The following is a 24,622-nucleotide window of genomic DNA, read 5'->3' as shown; positions in this document are numbered from 1 at the left end:
TTTTATAGGACAACCACTTTATTACAAAGAATAAACAATGCTTTGAAATAAGATATATTCAATTATTTTTTCATTGTACAAAACGTCCATTTTTTTTGTAGAGATCACTGCAGTAACAGGCCATAAAACTATAACCACCTCAAATCAACCATCTTGAAATACCAGTTAACAATAGTATCGTTAACTACATCTCCAAAGTTTCTGGCTTGGTCATCACGTGGTCTACTTCAAACTAAATTCAAAGATATTGCTATAATTACTTTAAAACACAAAATGTAGGTTCTCATTCATTTTATTTCAAATTTCACAAAAACATTCTTAAGTTGTTGCAATATCTGCCACAGCTAGCATAACTTTTCTACTTATAGAGTCAGAACTTTCATGAAAAGTCTATCAAACCCCTTGAAATTTCTACAAATTTGATATTGTACTCTGATCAATGTGGATGTTTTGTTTACATGTATTTTAACAACAACAAATATGGAATAATGAGAACTTCTGATGCAGTTTCTCAAACAGCTAATTGCAATCATATCAAATAAATTTAAAAACTGGAACAGACATCTCAGTATATTTGTGCAACATCTAGCAAATAAAATGTTTCTCTAAGATGACACTTAGGTGGGATTTAGACATTTTGCAAGTACAGTTCTGAGAAGCAGACCTCAATGTGCATTTTCACAGTGTATATAACGTAATTTAATTTTAAAGTAAAACTGCGAAGCACGGAACAGGAGATTTGCATTTGTTCACTATTCAAACATTACCCAACTGGGATAACGGAAGAGAGTGAAAACTTACATAAAGCCAGCTGTAAGTACACTTACACAGAAATCATACTTTGATTAAAAATACCACAGTTCTACCTTTGGTCATCGTGACACATCCTTTAAAAAATAAAATGTGCAAAGTATATGAAACCAAGTGCAAAAACTCCATCCATGGACGTACCCAACAGATTTTATTCTTAAATAATATCACTAAAAATCACAGCTACCAACCAACAAAAATCAAAGCCATAAATGTTTTCTAAAGGCATCTTTCACAGTACTAATAAGAAAAGCAAATTTATACTTTTCTAGTTACAGCCTGCGTGTAAGTGGAGATTTTAGTTACTGGGTAGTGTCAAGGTCATAACTGATGAAGTAGACCATTATACTAATGTTTTTAAGCTCATTTAACTTTGTCTGCAGGAAAAAACCCTATATAAAAATTCATGATGCGAATACTCAGCTTCAAACAAATCTGTTGAAATCAACACTATATGCACAAGTTTTTTTTCTTGTCAGGTTTTCTATTGTTATGAGTAGAACTATTTTTACTACTCTTATGTCACAATCGGTTCTACATTGAAGATTTGTAAAATCCCCAGTGCTTTTACATGGCATCACAGATTGTGGCAGTGTTAAAAAGGCTGTACCAGCACTTCCATTATAAACCCTGACTTTTAGAAGTCTAAAGTTTGGCCATAAAATTTACTTCAGCATATTTGGGTTATCCAATCTTTTATTGAGAATCTTTTGCCAAATATCTATGCCCCCATTAAAAACCAAACCAAACCAAAACAGGTAAGTCCATTCTTAATTTTTAAGATTACATATTTACAGTACATGTTCTTAACACAAATCTAAGGGGAAAAAGGCAAGTAATTCCACCTTGATGTATATTATTTTGGCATTGAAGGAAAAATTTAAAGTGCAAAGTATAAAACTTCATTGCACATGTGCAGTAACTCATTTTATAAAAATTATTAGATGCCTCAAAATCTATTCACCTAGTGGCCTCACACAATTCAGTCATTATACTCTACACTTTGGTAAACAAATTATTTTTTTTTAAATAAATAGCATTGAAATGTTTACATTTGTTCTATTACTGTGAACATTTTCTTTAGCACAGGAATGGATCAACCTATTCCTAACAGCAGTGCTTTTTGAGCTAAATAGCTATCTAATTAATGAAAAATTACTGATAAGTAAATGGGAGTATTGAACTGATTGCTTTACTTGTATATTCTACCAAACAAGCAGTTATGAAGACTAACTGGAATAAATATGTCATAAGAATTAGCATATAATATGTGCAAAACTGCTTACCATGTATTTTGACTTTGGTTAAATTTTTAGACTAAAATATTTCAGAAATGTTATGGAAGCAACACAAGCGATTACAAACATAAGAATGAGGTACATTAAATTCTTATTAGTGCAAAAAGCAAGCATATGCTGGAAGCAAAGCATATGGATTTAAAAAATGGATGAATCCTCATGAAGGGTTTAATATTAGACCAGAGAGGTCTCTTTGTAAACATTAAGAATATTTACAGATTTAAGATTTGTACAACTTCAAAAGGATAATCCAACTAATAGTAGTGCATTTACATTACATTTATATTTTTCAAAACAGAAGTGACAGTTTCCTAGTATTTGCATATCTTCAGGGAATGCCTTTAAAGATTAAAATATTTGTTACAAATAGTAGAAAAATCATTTCTTTACAAAAAGTACATATATTAAAATATTCTATACATTTTAAGATACTATAATAAATGGAAATGTTCGCCTTGCACTCGGATACCACAGTGATGAATGTGGTATAAGAACTTCTACTGAACAGAGAAAACTTTGTAAAGCCTCATTATCTGTGCAATGACACTTCGACACGGGCAATCTACAAAATCTTTGAAAACTGGCACAAGTGGCAGATAATCTTGTGCACCTGCAGTTGTAACAAATTTAAATTCTGCTTCAAGTTTCAATTTCAGATTTAAAAGACAGTGATAGTTAAAATTTTAATCATCAAAATGGTTGTTGACAGAAGATAGTCAGTATCTAATTATTTACCTTCACTATAAGAATTTCTGTATATAGTAGTTCAACCTGAGCAAGGCTGCATAATGCTGATGTTTAAAATGTAAAAAAAAGTGTTCATATAAATTTAAGATAAAAACAATGCAAAAATAAAATATTTGGAGCATTTACAAAATATTACAAATGTTAAACACTACATTTATAACTTGAATTTTATTATGGTGCTTCTATTTTGAACTTGATGTTTTCATTTCTGTGAAAAGAAGGAGACACACTATTATCTATATGAAGTCATGGAACGTTTAAGTGGTCTGACACATTCAAACAGACCATATTCTTGAAGTTTGTATCTAGAGATTTCAGTATATAGATTATTGCCAAAACCCTCAAAGCAGGGCTGAAATAGTAAAACACCGAACTGAACTCTTCTACATTGTCTTCCCCCATATTAGAGAAACAGTTTTCAAGTGTGGACAGAGTTTTCTTATAGTTCAGCTTTGGTTTGAGCCCTGCAATTGTTTTACTGGTTTAAATGTAAAAGCTAGAAAGTAGTAATGAGTGGCTCACTGTCCTAATAAGCCAAGACACTAACACAATTTTAGAAACCTTAAGAGAAAGCAGTGATTTCACTGCCCTTACTGGGTGAACAAAATCAGGGCACCTCATACAGAGGCAACAAATTACTCTCTGATTAAAGAGGAAAAAGGACAGAAGGAACCAATCAAAACAGTGGATGATACTAGTTAGTTGGCAGTGTCAGCAAGACAAAAATTTTGAAGTTGAAATGAAGCTAATTAGAATCTAAAGTTTGTTTGGGGTTTTTTCTGTTAATGTATACCTGTGGGGTGAACCAATACATTAAGTTTTTTTTTCCACTTTTCAGTTTTTACTTGCATCCAAATTAATAGAACAAGTTGTCTGAAAGTTTTAAGCTGAACTTAAATTAAAGACCAAATGTTTCTAAAAACTGTACAGATCATTCACGGAGAAGAGGTTTCCTCATGCATGCTGCTGAGGAAAAATGGACTCAACAACAGAAAAATGGTTTGATAAATAGTTTTCTCATAGTGCAGATAAATCCCATTTAACACAACATTTGGTATCCACTTTACCTTGAAGCCATCGAACTTGTGTGGCTGGTCCATATCCTCTCTCATTCTTTGCAGAAATCCTGAACACTATAGCAGGTCTGGAGGTGTAATCAACATGGGCATTTGAAAGCTGTGCAGCAGTCACTACACATGATGTTTTAAGACCACAGTATATTTTCATAAATACAAGCTGATTTGGGTTTTCGTGTACTTGTGTGGTACGAATAGCTAAGTAAGCTGAATATTCCAAGATATTTCCAGAAGGTGAAACAGGTGGCTCCCATGAAAGATGAATACAGTCTACACTCTGGAGAAAAATTTGAAACATTATCTGCATAGCATCACAATGTGTTGAAACTCAACTGTCAATTAAGTACATTACATAAAGTTCCATTACCATTTAAGTGTGGTTATACTCTATGGAGAGTGAAAAGGCACAGTCTTACTCAGACCACCGGTCCTTATGTTTGTTCTGAGTCACATCTGCTTACTTTACTTACACAAGCATTTACTACCTTTTACTCTTGATAGCAATTCTGAGCTAAAACAGGTATGGAAAACAGAAAACTTCTACTCTGGCTTATGCAAAACAAACAAAGAGCAACACAAACACTGTGATTCCAGATGTACAAATAAGGGGATATTTTGGCAGGAATGAGGTTGTGTAAGTGTAAATAATGGAAGAAACTATTTAAAATGTATTATTGGTAAGATAACATGAGTCAGAAAAAGCAGAGACTGATTTTCAGATTCCAAGTTGAATTTGTTGGGTTGGCCATTAAAAAAACAAAAAACCCATCTTTTTATTTGTAAATGAACAAGTTTAATACAGTCATTGAGACACAAATATGAAATTTCAATGTCATTTTAAGAACTTTTCAGAGTGACCAACATTTTAACAGGATTACTGCCTGATTTATAAAAACACATTCTAAAACATCACCATTCTTTGGATCTTTTAACGTGTTGTTGTCAGGCCTTTTCTTTTAGGCTGCAAGCACCTCAGGACAGAGACAGTTTAACACAACACTAAACAAAGTCTGTACTGATCAGAGAACTGAAAAGTAAGTGTTACCTGGTAATAATATTTTCTATCGACACCTCTATCTCAGTGTTAAGTGTCTGAATGTGGTTCTTAACAAAAAGGCTACACCAAAAAAAAAAAAAAAACGCAAGTAGAATTTACCCATCAACTTTTGACACTATATGCTAGGACAGTTTTTTTTGTTTTTGTGTTTTTTTTTAAAGTAAAAATCCCAGAAATTACCAGATTAGGATTTCACTTTGTGTAGTGTTCTGTTGACTCCCAAACCTAATCAGCTTTCTCACCTTGGTGATTCTGACCGTTGAAGGAGCCCCAGGAAAACCAGGAATGCAGGTTTTAAATTCATTGACTTTACTGAAAGGGCCTACACCACAGCCATTAATTGCAGCAACCCTGAACCTGTACACAGTGCCTGGAAAGAGATCCTGTTTCTTAAGTAAACTGTAGTCTGGGACATCTGTATTTTCCACCTGAAAATTTAAATAATGCAAAATTCAAGTAAATAAGTTTACCTATAAAACACTAAAAATCACACCTAACCTAATGAATTAGCAGGTGGCAGGATCAGCTTAAGAAAAAACTAAATTTAAAGTGATTTTAGAAGTGTGCGTGAACAGTATATACACAGTGGACCCCAGAAGTTAGGTCAAACTGTTATAAGGGCTAAGAGTAGCCCTTATAACAGAAGCATTTCAGAGAAATTTATAATCCCCATAAGAATAAAGAAATCCTCAGCTACAGTTTCACTGTGAAGTCTGCTCTGTTACACTGAATACAGCATATTATGGCTTGTTTGTTTTTTCATCTAATTATGGTCAGTGATAAAGGCAGGATATTGGACTAAACAGAAATTATTTGCTTTGGTAGGGAACACAGGAGTTGCCATACGTTGCTTTGTATTAGTGTCACAATTCTATTAGTTTTCTTTAAACAAACTAAATATATTTTTTTATTTCAGTAATTTACAAAACTTATACTAATTAAAGCACTGACCTACTGCAGAGGAATGATAGATAAGGTAAAAAACAGTTAAAACTGTAATCCCTATTTTCACTTCCTGAAAAATGCTTTTTGATTGCTTTCTAGCATTAGTGTAAGTGATTTTTTTAATTTTATTTTATTTTTTGGACAGTGAAGGGAATGGCACAAGCAAGCTTTTGAAGTTATGCATTTGAAAAAAGGAAGAGTCTTATGCCCAAGCTATTATATTTTGTCCATTAACTTTTTTTTATTTCAGAAGTTGCTGTTTATAGTCATGAGCTATAACTTTGAATTGACATAAAAATAAAGTTGAATAAATCTTAAAAGTCACTATGCTGCTAACCAATACAGAATTCATTCATCTGTTTAAGCAAGGATATGTGTAATGTCAAACAATGTTAATGAGTATTAAAGAGTCACATTTAAAGGAGAAGAGACCTCAGTGAATAAGTTTCAAAGTTGTATTTAAAAACAGATACTATATTAAAAAATGTTTAGCTAACCCACACAATTTCTTAATTTTGAAATCCAGTTGCAGGTTTCTACGTTTTCATACCTCCAGTGATCACACACAAAAAGTTCTTACTGGTTTGAAAATTTACCAGTTTGAGAGCTATTGCCTATGTAACACTGGCATAAAACTAGTAAAAACTTAAGTGCGCCTTCCCTATAGTCATGCATTTTATTCGGCTGGTTGAAGATTTAGCCTCAGAAAAAGAACGTAAGTAAGCAAGATATCTGCCAGCATCCTGAATTAGGTTTTTTAACTGTGGGTCCAGAACTCCTATTAGCACTAGCTCCTTCCACAGTGTACCAAACCAGGAAATTCCCAAACCTTTAGTCTCAACCAGTTAATACACATGGGCAACACATTCCAAAATTAAGAACACACGAATAGCACTTACCTTGTTGGAGATGCTTGATTTTTCTTCTGGCAACAAATAGTACTGGCTCACCAAAGCACTACTGCTTTTAAAAATTCCCACATCGTACCACTGTCGTTCTCTTGTTTTCACTGTTGCCATCTGTCTTAGTGGAGTAGTTTTCTAATGTTTGAGGAACACATTATATAGACCACCCATACTTTAACTAACATAAAAAAGTCACAGTTCATAAAACTAAAATATATGAAAAAAGAACTCCCAGTCACTCCAGTAAGTTACACTTTGTTGTACTTACAAAGAACAAATATACATTTATTACTCAACTGCAGTTAAAGTATTGAATGGTTAAACTTGTTAAAAACACTGGTATTTCCAAACACATGAGGTGGAAGGTATGCAGATAGTATGTGCCAAGACAGATATTTTACTAACATATTAGAAATACAAATAGACTGATGTTCTGATGCCATTTCTAAGAGTACTGCCCCAGAAAAGAGGTTCTTCTAGGAAGGACATTAGATTTTTTGTCACCTCTAAAGGGGCAAGTAGTTATATATTAGCTCATCTTGCAGTTCAAAAGGAACTTAATTAAATTACCTATAGGTTTGAAACTGTGCAGTATGCCTGATCTAAAGTATGCAAGACTACATACTTCTATTTTAATCAAAGTACTAATTACAGGATGCATTTATGACCCTATTACGCATACCAGCTATATACACATAGTTGTACTATACTGAGTGATAAGAAATGTGGTCCTAGAGTTGAAATGTAGTTCAGTTTCCTCCCACCTTTCCTGAGTAGTTGTTTCATTTACATTCTCTCAAACCAAAATTGTTTGCAACACAGAAGTTATTTTTTGAGAGACTGGATACAACATATAATTTTCATCTGTACCATTCACCGCAACCTATTAAGCAATGCATCATGTTTTTCTTTCAAACAAAATATAACTATCTGGAGGGGCCTGAGACTAAGAACAGAGATCATCATTCATTACTATGTAATATCACATACTTACAGATAAGTGCACAGTCAAGTTATTTGTTTGAACAGTGCTGACTTTGGTTGAAGGTATTATAAAAGTAGTTTCAGCAACTAGAAACAAGAATTATATTAAAAACATTAGTTCACATAAAACAATTGATATGTAAAGACAAATTCCATAGCTTATAAAATTTGTAAATGGATTTCAGTGACAAGTGTCTCTTGCAAAAGTCTATTCAGTATTTCAGACATAGTTTGGTACGTTTTACATGCAGTGCTATTTACAACCTGACAATTTTAATAGCTTTTTTAAACCAACTGTTGGTTTTAAATTTACAGAACAACTCTAAAGGTGTCTGGCGTTGCATGCCATTGCAGTTAAAATGGCAGCATCAACGGAGACTAGACCTACACAATTCGAAGGCAGTGGCATTATTGATAGTTATGGCCTAGAGTCATATATAAATTCTGTTTACAACAATATTGGACTATACACAAACAAATCAGACTGGGGCAGAAATTGTTCACCCAGTATGAACAATCTAAATGTTAAACCTAGGCAATGAATAATTTTAAATGTATTGCTCATGCATAAGGCTAAAGTTTTGTCACGGTTATTTTTAGTAAAAGTCAGGGACAGGTTACGGGCTTCTGTAAATATTTATTGCCCGTGACTTGTCCCTGACTTTTACTCACTGTGACAAAATGGGGAGGGAGGGAGGTCCAGCACCCATGGCTTCCCACCCCTTCTGCTCCTGAGAGCGCCAGGGTTCCCCCAGGCTGGCTGAGAGTGCTGGAGTGCCCCCCACCGTCTGACAACTCTAGCTGCCGCCCCAGGGCTGAAGTGGAAAATGTCACAGAGGTCTCTGGAAGTCATACAACCTGAGCCTTACTCATTCATATCAGTACAGATCATGTGAGAACTCTAAACAAGGAATATAGAAAATACATTTTTTAAATAACCCACCAATTGGAAGAGAAAAAATAACTAATTCATTACATTATATAATAATTGTATTAAAGATTCAGACAACTCTAATTACTCCATTTGTATTCTGTGCTTACATGTCAAATTGTTAGAATAGAGCTTGTGTATGCAAGACATCACCAGCAGAGGGTCAACCAGTAGTTACTGCTCTCAGGCAATGGCAAATAGTTCATATTCGCTTCCATCTAGAAATTTTGTATTTGCATTCTTTATACATTGAGTTTACATAACCTGCTCATTTCAGACATTTCAATCATACATTAGGAGGTGGTCAGTCTAAAATAATAAATGTGATTAATTTAATTTCATTTGTGGTATGAGGCTTCCAATTCGGAAAGAAATTAAGATGATCTGAGGTCACCATTTGAATATATTGCATTTTTAGCCAGAAAAACATTGGAGCGCGCAAACGTGCACAGGCACCAAAGTGTGTGGCTACCATTATCTAAAAGGTGGATTTTTGTCAACTAGTAATGAATATCTGTAGCACTTTTCACCCACACAAATCAAAATGGTTTACAAAGGTGTGTAAGAATTATCCTCATTTTAAAGTGAGACCAGGGCAGAGATCTTTCAGCTTGCTCAGTATCATCAATGCCTCAACCATTATTTCAATCCCAGCCACTATTCAAAGATTACAAAATTTCCCACCACACTAGAAGTTGGATGGCCTTAGATAAATATGGCTCAAAATACAGTATGTGAAACACATTTCAAACCTTCAGATTTTGAACTGAATGTTGTTAGTGAAGTTTCATCTTTAACAACTGCCCCATTTGTACTTGATGACTCAGTTTTAACAGCCTGCTGGGTTACCATAGTTTGTGTGCTGGAGACAGTGCTGGATACAGAAGCATCAGGATTTACAGTTCGTATGTCCAAGTCACGTAATTCAGCTACATTTGCTGAAGTCTGAGGACCTGCAATATGAAAAATATTAACTCAACTTCAATATTGATGTCAACTGATAAATATCAGCCTAATCTAGTTGTTTTTTAGTCTGCTATAGGAATTGATGCTAGCCAGATCCACACTAGAATAAGTCTGGTTAGATCCCTGCCATACACCAACTTCGGTGTTATTTAATTAATATCAATTTCTCCCCCATACCAGTTGATATATTTACACAAAACACAAAAACACCTAACTATGGACAGGTACATAAGATGCTTCTTAGTTCCTCGACTGATAAAATCGGCCCATCTGATTAACTTCTGTTATTCTGCTAAGCATTAAATCTGGGAGGTAAAAATTTAAACACTGATCTAAAAGCAATTCTTAGTAGCAAAAACATCTGCAACCTTGAAATCCTAAATTTTTGCCAGTCCATGCAATTTAAGTGACTAGGAATATTATAAACTGTAGAAATTAGTTTCTCAGTTGATACTTTCTATGCCAATTTTCAACCTGTAGCAACAGACCTTTCTCTTGTAGAGAGCTATTTATAGCCAAGTATTTGTCATCATAATGACAGAAGTGAACACTTTATTCCTCTTAAAGCACAATAAACTAGGGACAAATTATGGTTTCATCTTTCCCCACTGTTATAAATATGTACAGTAATAGATACTTTGTGAAAGGCTTAACTTAAAAAAAACCCCACAAATATTCTTACTTTGCTACATTTGCAAGATTTTAACTCTAACTTTTCTTTAGTCTCTACTGAATAGACTCTTACCTAAAGTGCACGCTGGCAAAAGTGAGGGGGCATTTGACTCTTTGAATCCTCTAGAATCTAGATGGTTTTTCTTTGTAGCTTCTTGTGTAACCATGTTTTCAGGTTCAGTAATATTTTCTTTAGCTTCTAGTTTTAATAATGAATTAGATGTAACTTGTACCTATCCAAAAAGAAAGCAATTGTTTGTTTACAATAAATTGTTAGAGTTTACAATTTGAGCTGCAAACATTGCAAGGAAATGTTTCATAAAATCTTCATGAAATCCACTGGAATTTCAAATAAAGATGAAAGTAATTAAACTTGTAAAACATAAGCTTTTCACAAAGTCTAAATTTGATCTAGCTCCAAAGCTCTATTTTGGAGACCACTAGTATTCTTAAATGGAAGTGCAAATTAAAAGTTATCATGTACATTTACTGTACATGTACAGTTTATTTGCAAATAATCACATAAAGTACAATTGTGTAGGCTCAACTATATTCCAAAAAAGATTAAGACATTTTATTAGAAATCCCCCCTCCATACTCATATCAACATATAGTATTATTAAAGAAAACTTGTATTTCATTAAGATCCCCAATTAGTCTTGAGGAATAAGTTGTAGTCTTTAAGTGTCTTCAATTTTTGATTCCACACAAGTTCGCCTGTTTTTAGAGGCCTTAAACAGTTATGACCTAATCTAGATTTTTTGAAAGTTTAAGTCTTTTTAACCAGAATCTCTCTTTTAATGACCCTTCTTTTACTGGTAACAGGGCAGAAGGGAAGTCAACTGTACACACACTGCTATTCACAGGTTTCCAAAGGCCACATTAGGAGTCAACTGCTACTAACAGGCTTCCAAACACCATATTAGGAGCCTGCTACAAAGAAAGGAATTTCACCAAGGCTCTAATAAAGTAGCATATCCTCTGTGCCTCTTTGTACCCATTTTGCTGGGGCTTTGAGGACGAAGGAGATTTTCTTCTTGATATCAGGCTCCCAGCTACCATAAAGTACTCAGTGCAACTGCAGCTTCCTTCTTGTATCAGCAACAATGGCTTTTCAAGACCCTCCAATCAATCAGGAAGTGAGGTAGCATCATTAGAACAGAAGTAATGTAATTAAGCAGTTAATTTTTTAGCTTAAAAATATTTCAGACTTTTTAAAATTGGCAAATTAGGGTGGGAAGTGAGACCATCACTAAAACATTGTCCTGATTTGAGAATTTTCAGTTTACACTTACATTATTAGGAACCATGTGATTTGTTTGGCTGTGAAGATCCAGCTTGATTCCTGGAGGAAGGATGATAGTCATTGATTATAGACTTTGAGGCTGAGTAGAACCACCTTACAGGTAAACAAAAACAAACACCCATTGATTCTATGAAGCATTAAAATGCTTTATACGGAGTCTATTTTATCCCAGTGAGTGAGCGCCAGAGCAGTATGAAGGCGCTTTTGTGTAAATGAGAATCAGGCCCTTTGTCTTATTGTCAAAATCTCTGTTTCTATTTACAGTAGCACTAAGTCTGAAATGAAACTGTAAGAGCAAACAAAATCAATGGAAATCCTTTTCCCAATACCGTCTCCTTCAAGTCACATACAAATAGGATGTTAAACTTACCTTTGAACTCATTCCCCACTACTTCATGTACTGGCCAAAGTCGCAGCCAGATTTCAGGCTATCATATAGCAAAGTACAAAATCCATTCTGAGCATGGATTGTATTTTCCTGCCTCATATTAAATGTTTCACTCTGTACGGCACTTCCAGGCTCATGAAATTCTAGCTTACATCAAGGAACCACTCCATCATTCAGCCAACTCGGGGTCAGGAAGCACAAGGGTAGTTTAAAACCAGATTTTCAACTCTTGAGTTGCAGTGTGTGCACTCCCTAGGCACAGCCAAGGATTTGGGTCTTTATCTTACATATTTAACTATCCATTTTAAAATTAATGTATCTACGTAAATATCTACAGGAACCTTTGTAGAAATGTAGTTTCATCTAAGGGAAATATTGCAGTACTACCTTGTGAACTCAGCAGTGTAGTCTCAGGAACCACAGTTCCACCAGTCACCATAGGGGCTGGGGAATCAGCATTTAACTGAAGAAGATATCCTTCAACTGTAGGAACTTCATCCCATTTTACTTGAAAAGAATTAGTTGTAGCTCTGATCAGCTGTACCTGCGATGGTGCTGATGGTTTCTCTAAAAGACACCAATTAAATACAATTGGAATATTTAAAGCTGCTCTTTCATTGCAGTTCAAATGATATTTCTGTAATGACAGTACATCAACGGTTCTCATTTCTCCAAATACATATGGCATAGGCCACGCGACAAAAAAGCATTTTTCAAACAAGTTATAAAATAAAGCCAAAAAATACTAAATTGTCTCTTGAGTGTCATACAAGGCACATTTTTTGAAGTCTCATGCCAGCAGAAAAATCAAAGAGGTTTTAGGCTGCATATGCAGAGGCATCACTTCAAAGATCATGGAGAACAGAGGCTCCCTAGATAGCTTTATTGACAATACACCCAAAAGACTGGTCTAAGTATCTCTAGCACTGAATGCAATTGGACAGAATTCAACAAAAATGGCTAAGCAGCAGAAGACGAACTATGAAAAAATGTGAGAATATTATTGCTTCATTAAGCAACTAAGAGTGGAACACAACCTTTTACAAGTACCTGAAGTGTGCAAACACCAAATATAGCAATTGTTTAGTGTGGTGAAAGAGGTAGACGCAACAATAAAGTGAAATTAAGGAAAATTTAAAGTGCACATCAGCAAAAACTTACAAAATGTTTAGATAATATGCCCTTTAGCATCTTGTACTCAAGAATCTTAGAGGTGTTTTATTGAATTTAGCCTCATAAAACATCTTTGCACGGCTGTGGGATTTGAGGCCTGTGAAACAGATCATTGTTTTTCGCAGAAAGCCATAACAATAATCTTTAAATGCATCAACACTGAAACAATATTTTACTAGAAAAACCTGAGATTTAAAAGTTCACTAAACTTGCTATAGATTAAAACTTCCGAGCAGGTATGATGCCAAGTTTCTATATTGTAGTAAGATGTACAATATATTATAGTACTTTTATTATGTTCTTACTCACCTGTATCTAAATACCAAAGATCCTTGCAGCAAACTTGATTATTCCAAGCTTTTCTGTAACCATCTCTACCGCTCCAGATGTACAGACGAGTGCCGACTGCCACAGCACAGTGTCCAGCTCTTGGCCCGGGTAACAAGTTCTTTTTGTCTTCCTGACAATCTGAGATTAGACCGATCCATTCCGTGGTATCTAGTAAGTGAAACTTGAAATAATCAGTACCATTCAATAAGTGTTTTCAAAACAAGAAATACAGATAATAATCCATCTAACTAGTCAAGAGAAAGTGATTGTCTATGAGACTATGTATGTGTTTATATTTACTCATTTGAATCATTAATGGTTCGAATATTCTCTAACCTCTGAAGTTAGACCAGATATCATCTACATTGCAGACAAGTCATTTGAGCCCCCACTCCAACTGATTTGTACCATATATGATCTACAAATGTGTCTCCTGGCACACAAATATAATTGAAGCCATTTTCCTGATCTTTGGTTGCATCATGTGGAAATGTAGAGTAAAAAAAGGTATGGATCCTAAGGTAGTTCAGTGTGCATAACTAAAAGGCAACAACCGTGTCTTATAGTACAGGAATATAACAGAATACAGAACCTATTGGGGAGTTACCCCAGCATTGTTCTGTATTTACAATGCTGCTGACTTTTTACAACTAGGGCTGCCGATTAATCGCAGTTAACTCACGCAATTAACTTAAAAAAATTAATCGTGATTAATCGCAGTTTTAACTGCACTGTTAAATAATAGAATGCCAATTGAAATTTATTAAATATTTTGGATGTTCTTCTTCGTTTTCATATATATTGTATTCTGTGTTGTAACTGAAATCAAAGTGTACATTATTTTTGCTTATAAATATTTGCACTGTGAAAATGATAAAAGAAATAGTATTTTTCAATTCACTTTATACAAGTACTGTAGTGCAATCTCTTTGTCGTGAAAGTGCAACTTACAAATGTAGATTTTTTTTTTGTTACATGACTGCACTCAAAAACAAAACAACGTAAAACTTCAGCGTCTACAAGTCCACTCAGTCCTACTTCTTGTTCAGCCAATCATTAAGACAAACAAGTTTGTTTACATTTAAGGGAGATAATGCTGCCCTCTTCTCACTTTCTGGTGATGTTGTAAATAAGAACAGGCATTTGCATGGCACTTTTGTAGCCAGCATTGCAAGGTATTTACATGCCAGATATGCTAAACACTCGTATGCCCCTTCATGCTTCAGCACGATTCCTGAAGACATGCTTCCATGCTGATGACGCTCATTAAAAAGAAAAAAGCGTTAATTAAATTTGCGACTGAATGCCTTAGGGGAGAATTGTATGTCCCCTGCTCCGTTTTACTCACATTCTGCCATGTATTTCCTGTAATAGCAGTCTCGGATGATGACCCAGCATGTTGTCCATTTTAAGAACACTTTCACTACAGATTACACAAAATGCAAAGGTACCAATATGAGATTTCTAAAGATAGCTACAGCACAGTTTAAAAATCTGAAGTGCCTTCCAAAATCTGAGAGGGACGAGGTGTTCAGCTTGCTTTCAGACTAACACTCCAATGTGGAAACTACAGACCCTAAACCACCAATAGAGAAAATCAATCTTCTGCTGGTAGCATCTGACTCAGCTAATGAAAATGAACATGTGTTGGTCCACACTGCTTTGGATTATTATCGAGAAGAACCCGTCATCACCATGGATGCATATCTTCTGGAATGGTGGTTGACGCGTGAAGGGACACGTGAATCTTTAGCATATCTGGCACGTAAATATCTTGCGATGCCAGCTACAACAGTAACATGAGAACATCTGTTCTCACTTTCTGACGTAAATGAGAAGCGGGTAGCATTATCTCCTGCAAATGTAAACAAATTTGTTTGTCTGAGTGATTGGCTGAGCAAGAAGTAGGACTGAGTGGACTTACAGGCTCTAAAATTTTACATTGTTTTATTTTTGAATGCAAGTTTTTTTGTACATAATTCTATATTTGTAAGTTCAACTTTCATGATAAAGAGATTGCACTACAGTACTCATATTAGGTGAATTGAAAAACCACTATTTCTTTTGTTTTTTTACAGTGCAAATACTTGTAATCAAAAATAAATATTAAGTGAGCACTGTACACTTTGTATTCTGTGTTCTAATTGAAATCAGTATATTTGAAAATGTAGAAAACATCCAAAAATACGTAAATAAATGGTATTCTATTAACAGTGTGATTAATCACACATTTAATCACAATTAATTTTTTTAACTGCTTGGCAGCCCTATTTACAACATGACATCTGTTATCCAGAAAGTATTTTTCATTAATTAAATGTACACCCAGATCAATGGAGAGCTTGAGAGTAAAACATGTGCCAGGTGGGATGTGAAACTGGTGTCTAGTTCTAAAGTCACCTAAGAATATTTTTTTAGACTTTACTCGTAGGTTTACATCTGTTAAAACAAGTGTTCAATTTATCATTATTATCAAAAAGGGCAGAAACACTAACCCAAATTTAGATAAGAAAATGAACTGGTACACTTCCATTCACCATCACAAGCAGAAATCTCATCCTCCACTGTCTGTGGAACCCATCCACCAAAAACATACATTCTAAAAATAAGGGAAGAAGGATGGGGGAAAAAAAAAAAGACAAAGCTAATTAACAATGTTCCCAGGCCTGTTGCATCATTCCATCTCATTATATACTCTATGACAAAACAGAATATTTATAGGACTTTAGTGTCTCAATTGTAGTTTACAAGAGTTTGTTTATGCCCCACAATCTCTTTCTAATCGGTGCTGTTACAGGTCTATAGATATCAAAAGTGTTGAGCAAAATAACTACGAGAAATATTCCACATAATGCACTAGGACACTTACAAAATGAATACACCTCTGGCATATTTCTTATCTCAATAAAGGCAACTGAAACTGCTAGATATTTAGAAGTTAAACTTCTACAGCCCTTCCATGTATTGTTCACAACAGACCATTTTAAAAGACTATCAGATATCAGAATTAGAAATGCGTTGTATGAAATACAATCTGATAACATTTTTTAGGAATAAAAAAATCAAAAGTTGTGATCTTGTCTCAGAGGACACTCTTCTTCTTCCCCCACCCCATATATACAACCTGTAAGGTGATACAAATTGGAAGCAAATACATTTACTTTGATAAAGCTATCTGACGGACTGAGTTATGCTACTTGGTAGAAGAGTAATCTAGGGCAGTGGTTCTCAATCAGGGGTACACATACCACCGGGAGTACTCAGAAGTCTTCCGGAGGTACATCAACTCATCTATATATTTGCCTAGTTTTACAACAGGCTACATAAAAAGCGCTGGCAAAATCAGTTCAAACTAAAATTTCATACAACTTGCTTATACTGCGCTATATACTATGCACTGAAATATAAGTAAAATATTTATATTCCAATGATTTATTTTATAATTTTATGGTAAACATGAGAATGTAAGCAATTTTTCAGTAAGAGTGTGTTGTGACACTTTTGTATTTTTATGTCTGATTTTGTAAGCAAGTAGTTTTTAAGTAAAATGAAATGGGGTATGCAAGACAAATCAGATGAAAGGGGCACAGTAGTTCGGAAAGGTTGACAGCCACTGATCTAGAGAGTAAAAGAACATACAGCAATTTTCCATGTTTTAAGTATTATTTTGTATAGTTATACAAAGGGACCAGGGAAAGAATTAGATATATGCATGACTCAGTCTGATTACAGAATACAGAATTCAGTTTTGTTGATGGACGTTCATGGGGTTGCGTGTGTATGTGCGCACACATGCACACTCCTGTGCGTATATATTTCCACAGCACTTTGATGGCATACGAAACGAAAGGGTAATGATCAAGCTCTACCTCTCCCCCTAAATTGTTATCAGCAGTATTGCCCGGAAAAATCTATTCAAGCTAAATGTTATTTATACTACTAAGTAACATCAGTCTTTTTTTAAAATATCACTCTAAAGTTTAGCATTTCAACGTACACTTCCCCCCCGACTCCCTACTCTCATTCATTATCTGGAATGTTTCTCTCCCACTTCTTTCTTCAGCTCCAGTATATTACAATATTGAAGTTCCTACAAAGTAATAGAATGACCCATCTTTCAGATGATTGTATGTGTTACCATATGTTCAAATATCACACTACCCTGTTTTATGGATTATCATTCTGCAATTGCAAAAGCGCATGGGTGGTTATTTACATGTATTAAAAGCCGTCTCTATTTTCATGAGTTTTTGAAATTTGTTAAATGTTATGGCTTGAGGTAAAAAGCTGTGAAGTTAATACAGCAGACTATGTGCCTACTACTGACAGAGCTTTAAAACTACAGTCTACCAATAAACAGATACGAGAAATTACCAACCAGCAGCTCGTCTCCACTAGAATTAGAAGGATGCGTTGGGCATATTTGGGACATGTACTCCGGATGCCAATATGCAGGCTCCCACATGACGCTGTTAAGTGGAAGCCAACTGGTGTGAGGAAATGAGGGTGGCCAAAAGAAACCTTAAGACCACCCTTTAGCAGAAGAGTTGATTTCAACACCACAGAGCAGATAGAAGCAGCAGCTAATGACAGAGAGGAATGGAAGAGACTAGTTTCTGCCCTGTGTGCCAACACTGGCGTGAGAAGGATGTAATAATAGTAGTAATACTACTAAAATTCTCTAACAGCCTTAATTTAGATGATGGCATATTGCTATCTCCATAGATTCCACGAAAGCACAACATCCAGAAGAGCATTCCACAAGGCCAAAGCTGTTTATGTTGTACAGTGGTGGGTAAGGGTAATCCAACACAGAAACACTATATCGTCATTCTCCTACTAGGTGTACCTTTCTATAGTTGAGCTTTTAACAACAGACATACTTGTTTCCTATTACATTGGCTGTATGGAGACTGCGAGGAAGTGGCACCGTCCCCTTAGTTTCTGGTCTTGACCAGGTCATTGTTTCTAAAAAAAAAAAAAAAAAAAAGATAGCAGCATTTCAGTAGAGTAATAAATATATTCTATACAGCTATTTGTGCATATCACTTCCGAGATTTCAGGAAATACGGTGCATGTACCTACTATTAATTAGATTTTAACAAAGCAAGAAGGTAGCCCCTTTCAAGCTAATCTCTATCTTCATATTTATAGTTTTTTTACTAACTTCACACTAAGATGATTTTTATGTTAACTGTCCTTTTCAGATTTATATAATAGGTTGACAAACCTGTTTACCAATTTGAAATTGAGATTATAATCCCAATTTCACTAAGGCTACTCAATTTTTAATTATTTTGGTAAGAATATTTAAGGTATCCTAGTAAAACCAATGATCTCGGTGTGCAAGTGAACGTTGCAGCATGTTAGTGGTAAATGTAATAGTCATAGAAATCTGACACATTTTGTCCCACTGAATAAAATGGCATTAAGACTATACACTGGATGTCATTAAATCATGTGTTAACTACAATTATATATCAGATCCCTAATTGTCACAGGGTTTCACTTTTCCTCAACACCAGACATGCACTTCAGCTGATTCACACACTGACTAAACTCACCTATGTCAAGCTCCCAAAGGTCATTAAGTCGACAGCCACACATCCCTCCAAAAATATACATCTTTGGATTTCCCAAATCTTTTCTGCAATACACAATGGCTGTGTGGGATTCTCGAGGAGAAGGCAAGATCCCTTTGGTCATTGGAATGCTCCAGCCTATGACTCCAGAACCATGTTGCAGCTCCAGTTCATAGAAATCATTTAAATATCTAGTGTAAAATTAGGAAGATACTGAAAAATATAACTGAAGGATTATAAAAGGGAACACTGGTGAATTTTAGACCCCCCCCCCCCAGCACTTTAACTTGTTTTTTCAAAAGGTTATCATAGCAGATAGCTATAATGATTTTATTTTTACAGTACCCATCAAACGTTTGATGGTAGGGGCTGTACAAACAGAATAAAAACAAACTCCACAAAATAGCATCCTTTTTAAACACAAGCAAAAAGGAGGAGGGTCCAATTTATAAAAAGGAAGCTAAACATAGGGCCAGTATTCATTTTAAAAAGTAGGTTTTAAAAATACTGAGATGATATTTAAATGTAAGGAGGGACAAAGTATGGGCAGATTTCAGGCACAAACTGTACATCGAAGAAAGTCTGCTTTCATTCCATTTTTGACATCTGGCATTCCACAAAAAAAGCCATATTCAAAAGTGATACCAAGATTCTTAGCATGATTCAAATTTCCTCAGCAACTGAAGAGTGGCTTGCTAAGCTGTAAATGATAAATACCCTATGATATGGTGCATCAGCAGAATGCCCTCAGGTTGGCCAGTGAAGAGGGAATTCACCATTTATTGTTGAATTAAATGAAATCCACTTATTGCAAGTTACTTTTAGAGAACTGTCTGAGTTCTGATACTTGTTTCAGTCAAATCTTGTTTAATAGGGAGAAGAGAGTTTTGGCACATTACTGCAGCTAGCCAGTTGCAAGTGGTCTTAACTGCCATTCACTGTGGGGGAAAAAGTATTTTCAGCTTTGGTATCCTATGTGTGTTGATTTAAAATTAACTGTACTTTGAAGTGTTTGTATATGCAGCACATTCCATGGTTCTCCGCAACATTTTGTGAACAAAATCTTCCAACCCAAATCCACTGAAGCAGGAAGACTCGTGGGAACTTCCATTAAAGTAATTTAAATTAAAAAATACTACTCGCATGCCAAAGCACTGTATAAAGATATGTAAGGGTATAGCTACATTGTAATTAAACACCTGTGGCTGGTCCATATCAGCTGAATCGTGCTTGTGGGTCTCTGGCTAGGGGGTTGTTCAATTGCAGTGTAGAACTTCAGGCTTGGGCTGGAGCCTAGGCTCTGAAACCCTCCCAGCCTGCAGGATGCCAGAGCCCAAGCTCCAGTCTGAGCCATAGCACCTATATCACAATTAAACAGCCCTGAGCCTGAGTCCCAGTCAGTTGACATGTTCAGCAGCAAGTGTTTAATTGCAGTGTAGACATAGAGAAACATCAGATGACCTTTTTGGGTAACAGGAGATTGAAGGAAAGAGACTACTGTTCAGAAATTTAGTAGCTAATCCTGGAGTTCTGCAAAACGGCATTCTATTTAGCTTCCACTGCAAATGTGTCAGAGCTTCTAGCCAGTTATCCCTGCAACAAGCCTAATGGGAAGACTATAGCAAAGCCCCTTTACTGCGCAAAGACTATCTAACATGCATTTCTAGTAATTCCATCACTATCATCTGGGACATGAAAAAAAAATTTCTTCTTCTAACAGTTTAGAAGCTTTTTTGGTTTGTGTCTTGTTACATCTATTATTTACATATTTTGATCAAACAATCAGCATACCTGGGAATGTTATTGTTTGAATCCTCACTTTCATTTGCCAGGCCACCAAATAAATAACACTTGTTACCATATAAAGAAAAGCTGTGGCCAAGTCGAGGACAAGGTGGTGAACCAACAGACGGAGACTGAGGCTTTACTTTTTTCCACAGCCATCGACTTGCCTTAAAGGGGGCGGGGCGAGGGAAAAAAGACAACTTCAGAAATCAAATCTGCTCACATACTATCAATAAAGTGTAATTTGAGAATCAAGATGATAACATCATGGACTATTCTTTGCATATTTTCTGTATAATCTTTAGTTGAGTATTAATTTATTGAATATTTCCTGATACCCTCCTAAATCAAACAGGAATAAAGTTGAGTAACAACTGATAATAAATTAATGAAGTAAAACCTAATGACATTAAACATTTTCATTTTATGTTCCATTTTCAAGATTTAGTTCTTCTCTCCTCAACAGAACACACAATGCTCATCCATACCAGCTTTCTGAGAGCCGCAGCCTGTCAGATCATTCCAAACTCAATGTATTATTTCACTTAAATAGAAGCAGAATCTTTTAGCAAAATGATATTTTTAATATCAATATTATTAACAACAATATTTAAAACTGAAAGGTCTTTATTGCATTTCTTACCTGTAATTCATATAAATCATTACTGTATCTTCCATATTCAACCATTCCTCCGAACACTAGTATTCTGGTGCCATCGCAGACAAATCCATGGGCTGCACAGCCTGGAGGAATATCTCCTCTAACAGCAGGAAGAAACCACTGATTTGTAGCTATAGTATAAAAAAAAAATTTTAACACCCAGAGGAAATTGATGCTCCTTTAACAACTCTGCCATCAAAAGAGGGACACACAAGAGAGGACACTTTTTCTTCTTTACTGACTGTAGGTGGCTCTCAATAGGAAAGGATAACAATAAAGAGGTTATAAAATAAAAAGCAAGTCAATCGACGGAAACACCACCACATTGATCACTGCTCTGTGAAACAGGTGTTACTGAACATAAACTCTGGCAAGTCAAGTGTAATTAGTCAGGCCAAAAAAGAATCTGCACAGCAACTAGCAAAAGACATAAAAATCTAACAGTAAAATTTTTTAAGCACATCAGAAACAGGAAGCCTGCCAAACAATCAGTGGGGCTACTGGACGATCAAGGTGCTAAAGAAGCACTCAAGGAAGACAAGGCCATTGCAGAGAAGTTAAATGAATTGTTTATATCAGTCTTCACTGCAGAGGATGTGAGGGAGATTCTCATACCTGAGACATTCTTTTTAGATGACAAATATGTGGAACTGTCCCAGACAGAGCATACAAGGTCAAAGTGGGTAACTGTCCTGCCCAAGCTCTCACAATGAGCCACTGGCAGAGTCAATAGTAGTAGTTCTGGCTTCCTCTACAGTTATAAAAGAAAAGGAGTACTTGTGGCACCTTAGAGACTAACAAATTTATTTGAGCATAAGCTCACGAAAGCCTATGCTCAAATAAATTTGTTAGTCTCTAAGGTGCCACAAGTACTCCTTTTCTTTTATAACTCTAGAGGAAGCCACAAGGTGGCTGTTAGTCTGTATTCGCAAAAGAAAAGGAGTACTTGTGGCACCTTAGAGACTAACACGGCTCCTACTCTACAGTTATACTAAGTTCTAGATCACACTCTCTCTGCCCCTGTCAACACTAGAGAACCTTTTGAAAAAATTTCCATTATTGCCAACACCAGTTCAGATTAATCGAATTTAGCAACACTCAGTTTTAGTGCAGATGTGGTTTCCATTACTAACACTGTCTTTAGCGCTATGTCATCTAGCCCTGCTATGACAAAGTCTTGCTAGATTGGTGCAGAAATTGAATTAATGTTAACAACTGCAGGGAATTCTTCACAATTATCCCTAGTGAAGACATGGCCCAGGTAACTAGTAAAAGTCTCTTACACTGGTCATACTCACTAACTTCCACACTGACTCTTTCCAAACAAAAGACATCTTTCTACTGTCACAATGAAATAAAGGTCAAAGTCACATACCCTTTTACTACCATACAATGTTTTAAAGGGACACTATCAATTTGACATCTAGTCAGCGTTAAAAAGTTTCATTATATTTACCCCAACCAGTAATACATGTACATTTAAATTTTCTTATTGTAAATACTTTTCTCCCTTTTGGCTGTCAGATTCCACACACACTCACAAACAATAGGGGAAACTATTAAACTAATTCTACAAGAAATAGTGTAAATACACAAAGTAAAATGTAAACAACGCTTTCCCCAATCACATGTTATTTATAACAATATGGTAGATTAGGACATTTTAAAAAGTGGGATTTTTAAACTGACTGAATCTGTTTAAGTGTAGCAAAGTCATATCTGCAAGCTGGTATGGCAAAATTTTGCTCAGAAGAAAATCTAACATTTCTCCTCTGAATGAACTACCTTCAAAATATTTTCACAATCCTGACTTCAGCTAAAATGCAGTCACAAAAATCATACAACCATTTCTTTGCTATTTATATACATTTCTATAGCACTTAAATTTGGAGAGGGAAAATGATGGTCTAGCTCTCATTTTCTCAACTTGGGTGTCCTTTAATTCTTATCCCAACCAGCAGCAGCGAAAATTGATTTGTATAGAACAGCCTACCTAGTCCCCATCTCAGGTCACGCACTGAAATTCTATACAACTATCCCAGTCGGAGGGGATTCTGTGCAGTAAGTGTTTCAGCATCTAATCTTTCATGAATAAAATTAGTCTTCAGGAGTTGCTGTCTGATAAAACTCCCAATGCAGCCACATTCACTTTGCTAACCCAGATCTATTTCTCTTCATATTCAATGCCTTGAGTTGCCACCAGAAGGAACAAGTGGGATTTGGTGGATGAAGGAGAGACAAGAGCAATAAACTGGTCTCCAGTTGCTCAACAGGCACCTTCTCAGTCAATTCCATCCAATCCTTCCGAGCTAAAGAGGAGGCTATGACAGATTCACACCTAGGGACGTAACTTCCTTTGCCTTAGAAGAGGAAGTAAATCCAACCTCGGCATTCAAATGCTGGCACAACGCCAGCAGGACCCAAATCTAGGGCAGATTTTTCTCTCAGCGGCCGGCAGCACAAACAACAGCAGCTGCCGCCAGACACCCAGGGCTGGAAGCTCACGTCCCACAGAAATCAGCGGAGCAGGGACAGAAAACGTCCCTCCCGAGCCCTCACCCCCGTGCACCTCCCCCCCCCCCCCCATATGCACCCGCACTCATGGCTCCCTTAGGAGATCCGCTCGGCCCCAGCGCGCCCAGCCCGGCCGTGGCGGCGGCTCCTGACCCGCCTCCCCGCCCGTCGCGGGCCGCGCCCCGTACCCGTGTTGTAGACGTGCAGCTCGTCCGCGATGCCCTCGTTGCCGCCCCCGAAGATGATCACCAGCTCGCGGATGGCCACGGCGCGGTGTCCGTGGCGGGACCGGGGCACCGGCCCGGTGGAGGAAGGGACCCGCCTCCAGCTTAGGCCAGCAGCGGCGGCGGCCGCCGCCATCTTGCCGCCACTCCCACAATGCACCGCGCGGGCGAGGGGTGGCCGCGGCGGGGGCGAGAAGAGGAGGAGTTTGGGCTGCGCCCGCAGCAGCGGCAGCGAGGGAACGTCCCTTCGATTGCGTCAGACACAAGC

The 24,622-nt window shown here is 36.3% G+C and overlaps 1 protein-coding gene across 2 annotated transcripts; it reads right to left on the bottom strand.

The window, feature by feature from the left end:
* On the bottom strand, positions 1–24,517 carry HCFC2 (host cell factor C2). 2 transcript variants are annotated; one of them, XM_037879832.2, is made up of 16 exons: positions 24,319–24,517; positions 21,599–21,747; positions 20,962–21,122; positions 19,153–19,361; positions 18,472–18,556; positions 16,084–16,187; positions 13,568–13,756; positions 12,473–12,652; positions 11,687–11,736; positions 10,465–10,624; positions 9,506–9,706; positions 7,833–7,909; positions 6,833–6,973; positions 5,231–5,416; positions 3,923–4,208; positions 1–3,063 (listed from the first exon to the last, which is right to left on the bottom strand). In XM_037879832.2, exons 1-16 carry the CDS (start codon positions 24,488–24,490, stop codon positions 3,038–3,040), a joined length of 2,376 nt encoding a protein of 791 aa, XP_037735760.1. In that variant the 5' UTR covers positions 24,491–24,517; the 3' UTR covers positions 1–3,037. The 2 variants fall into 2 exon arrangements, with proteins under 2 accessions (XP_037735760.1, XP_037735756.1); XM_037879828.2 differs by having other exon boundaries at positions 1–4,208.
* Between the last annotated feature and the right edge of the window lie 105 nt (positions 24,518–24,622).

The sequence above is a fragment of the Chelonia mydas genome, chromosome 1, assembly GCF_015237465.2.
Source record: "Chelonia mydas isolate rCheMyd1 chromosome 1, rCheMyd1.pri.v2, whole genome shotgun sequence".
In the NCBI taxonomy this organism is placed as follows: Eukaryota; Metazoa; Chordata; order Testudines; family Cheloniidae; genus Chelonia; species Chelonia mydas.
This window is presented reverse-complemented; position numbering and strand designations above follow the sequence as displayed.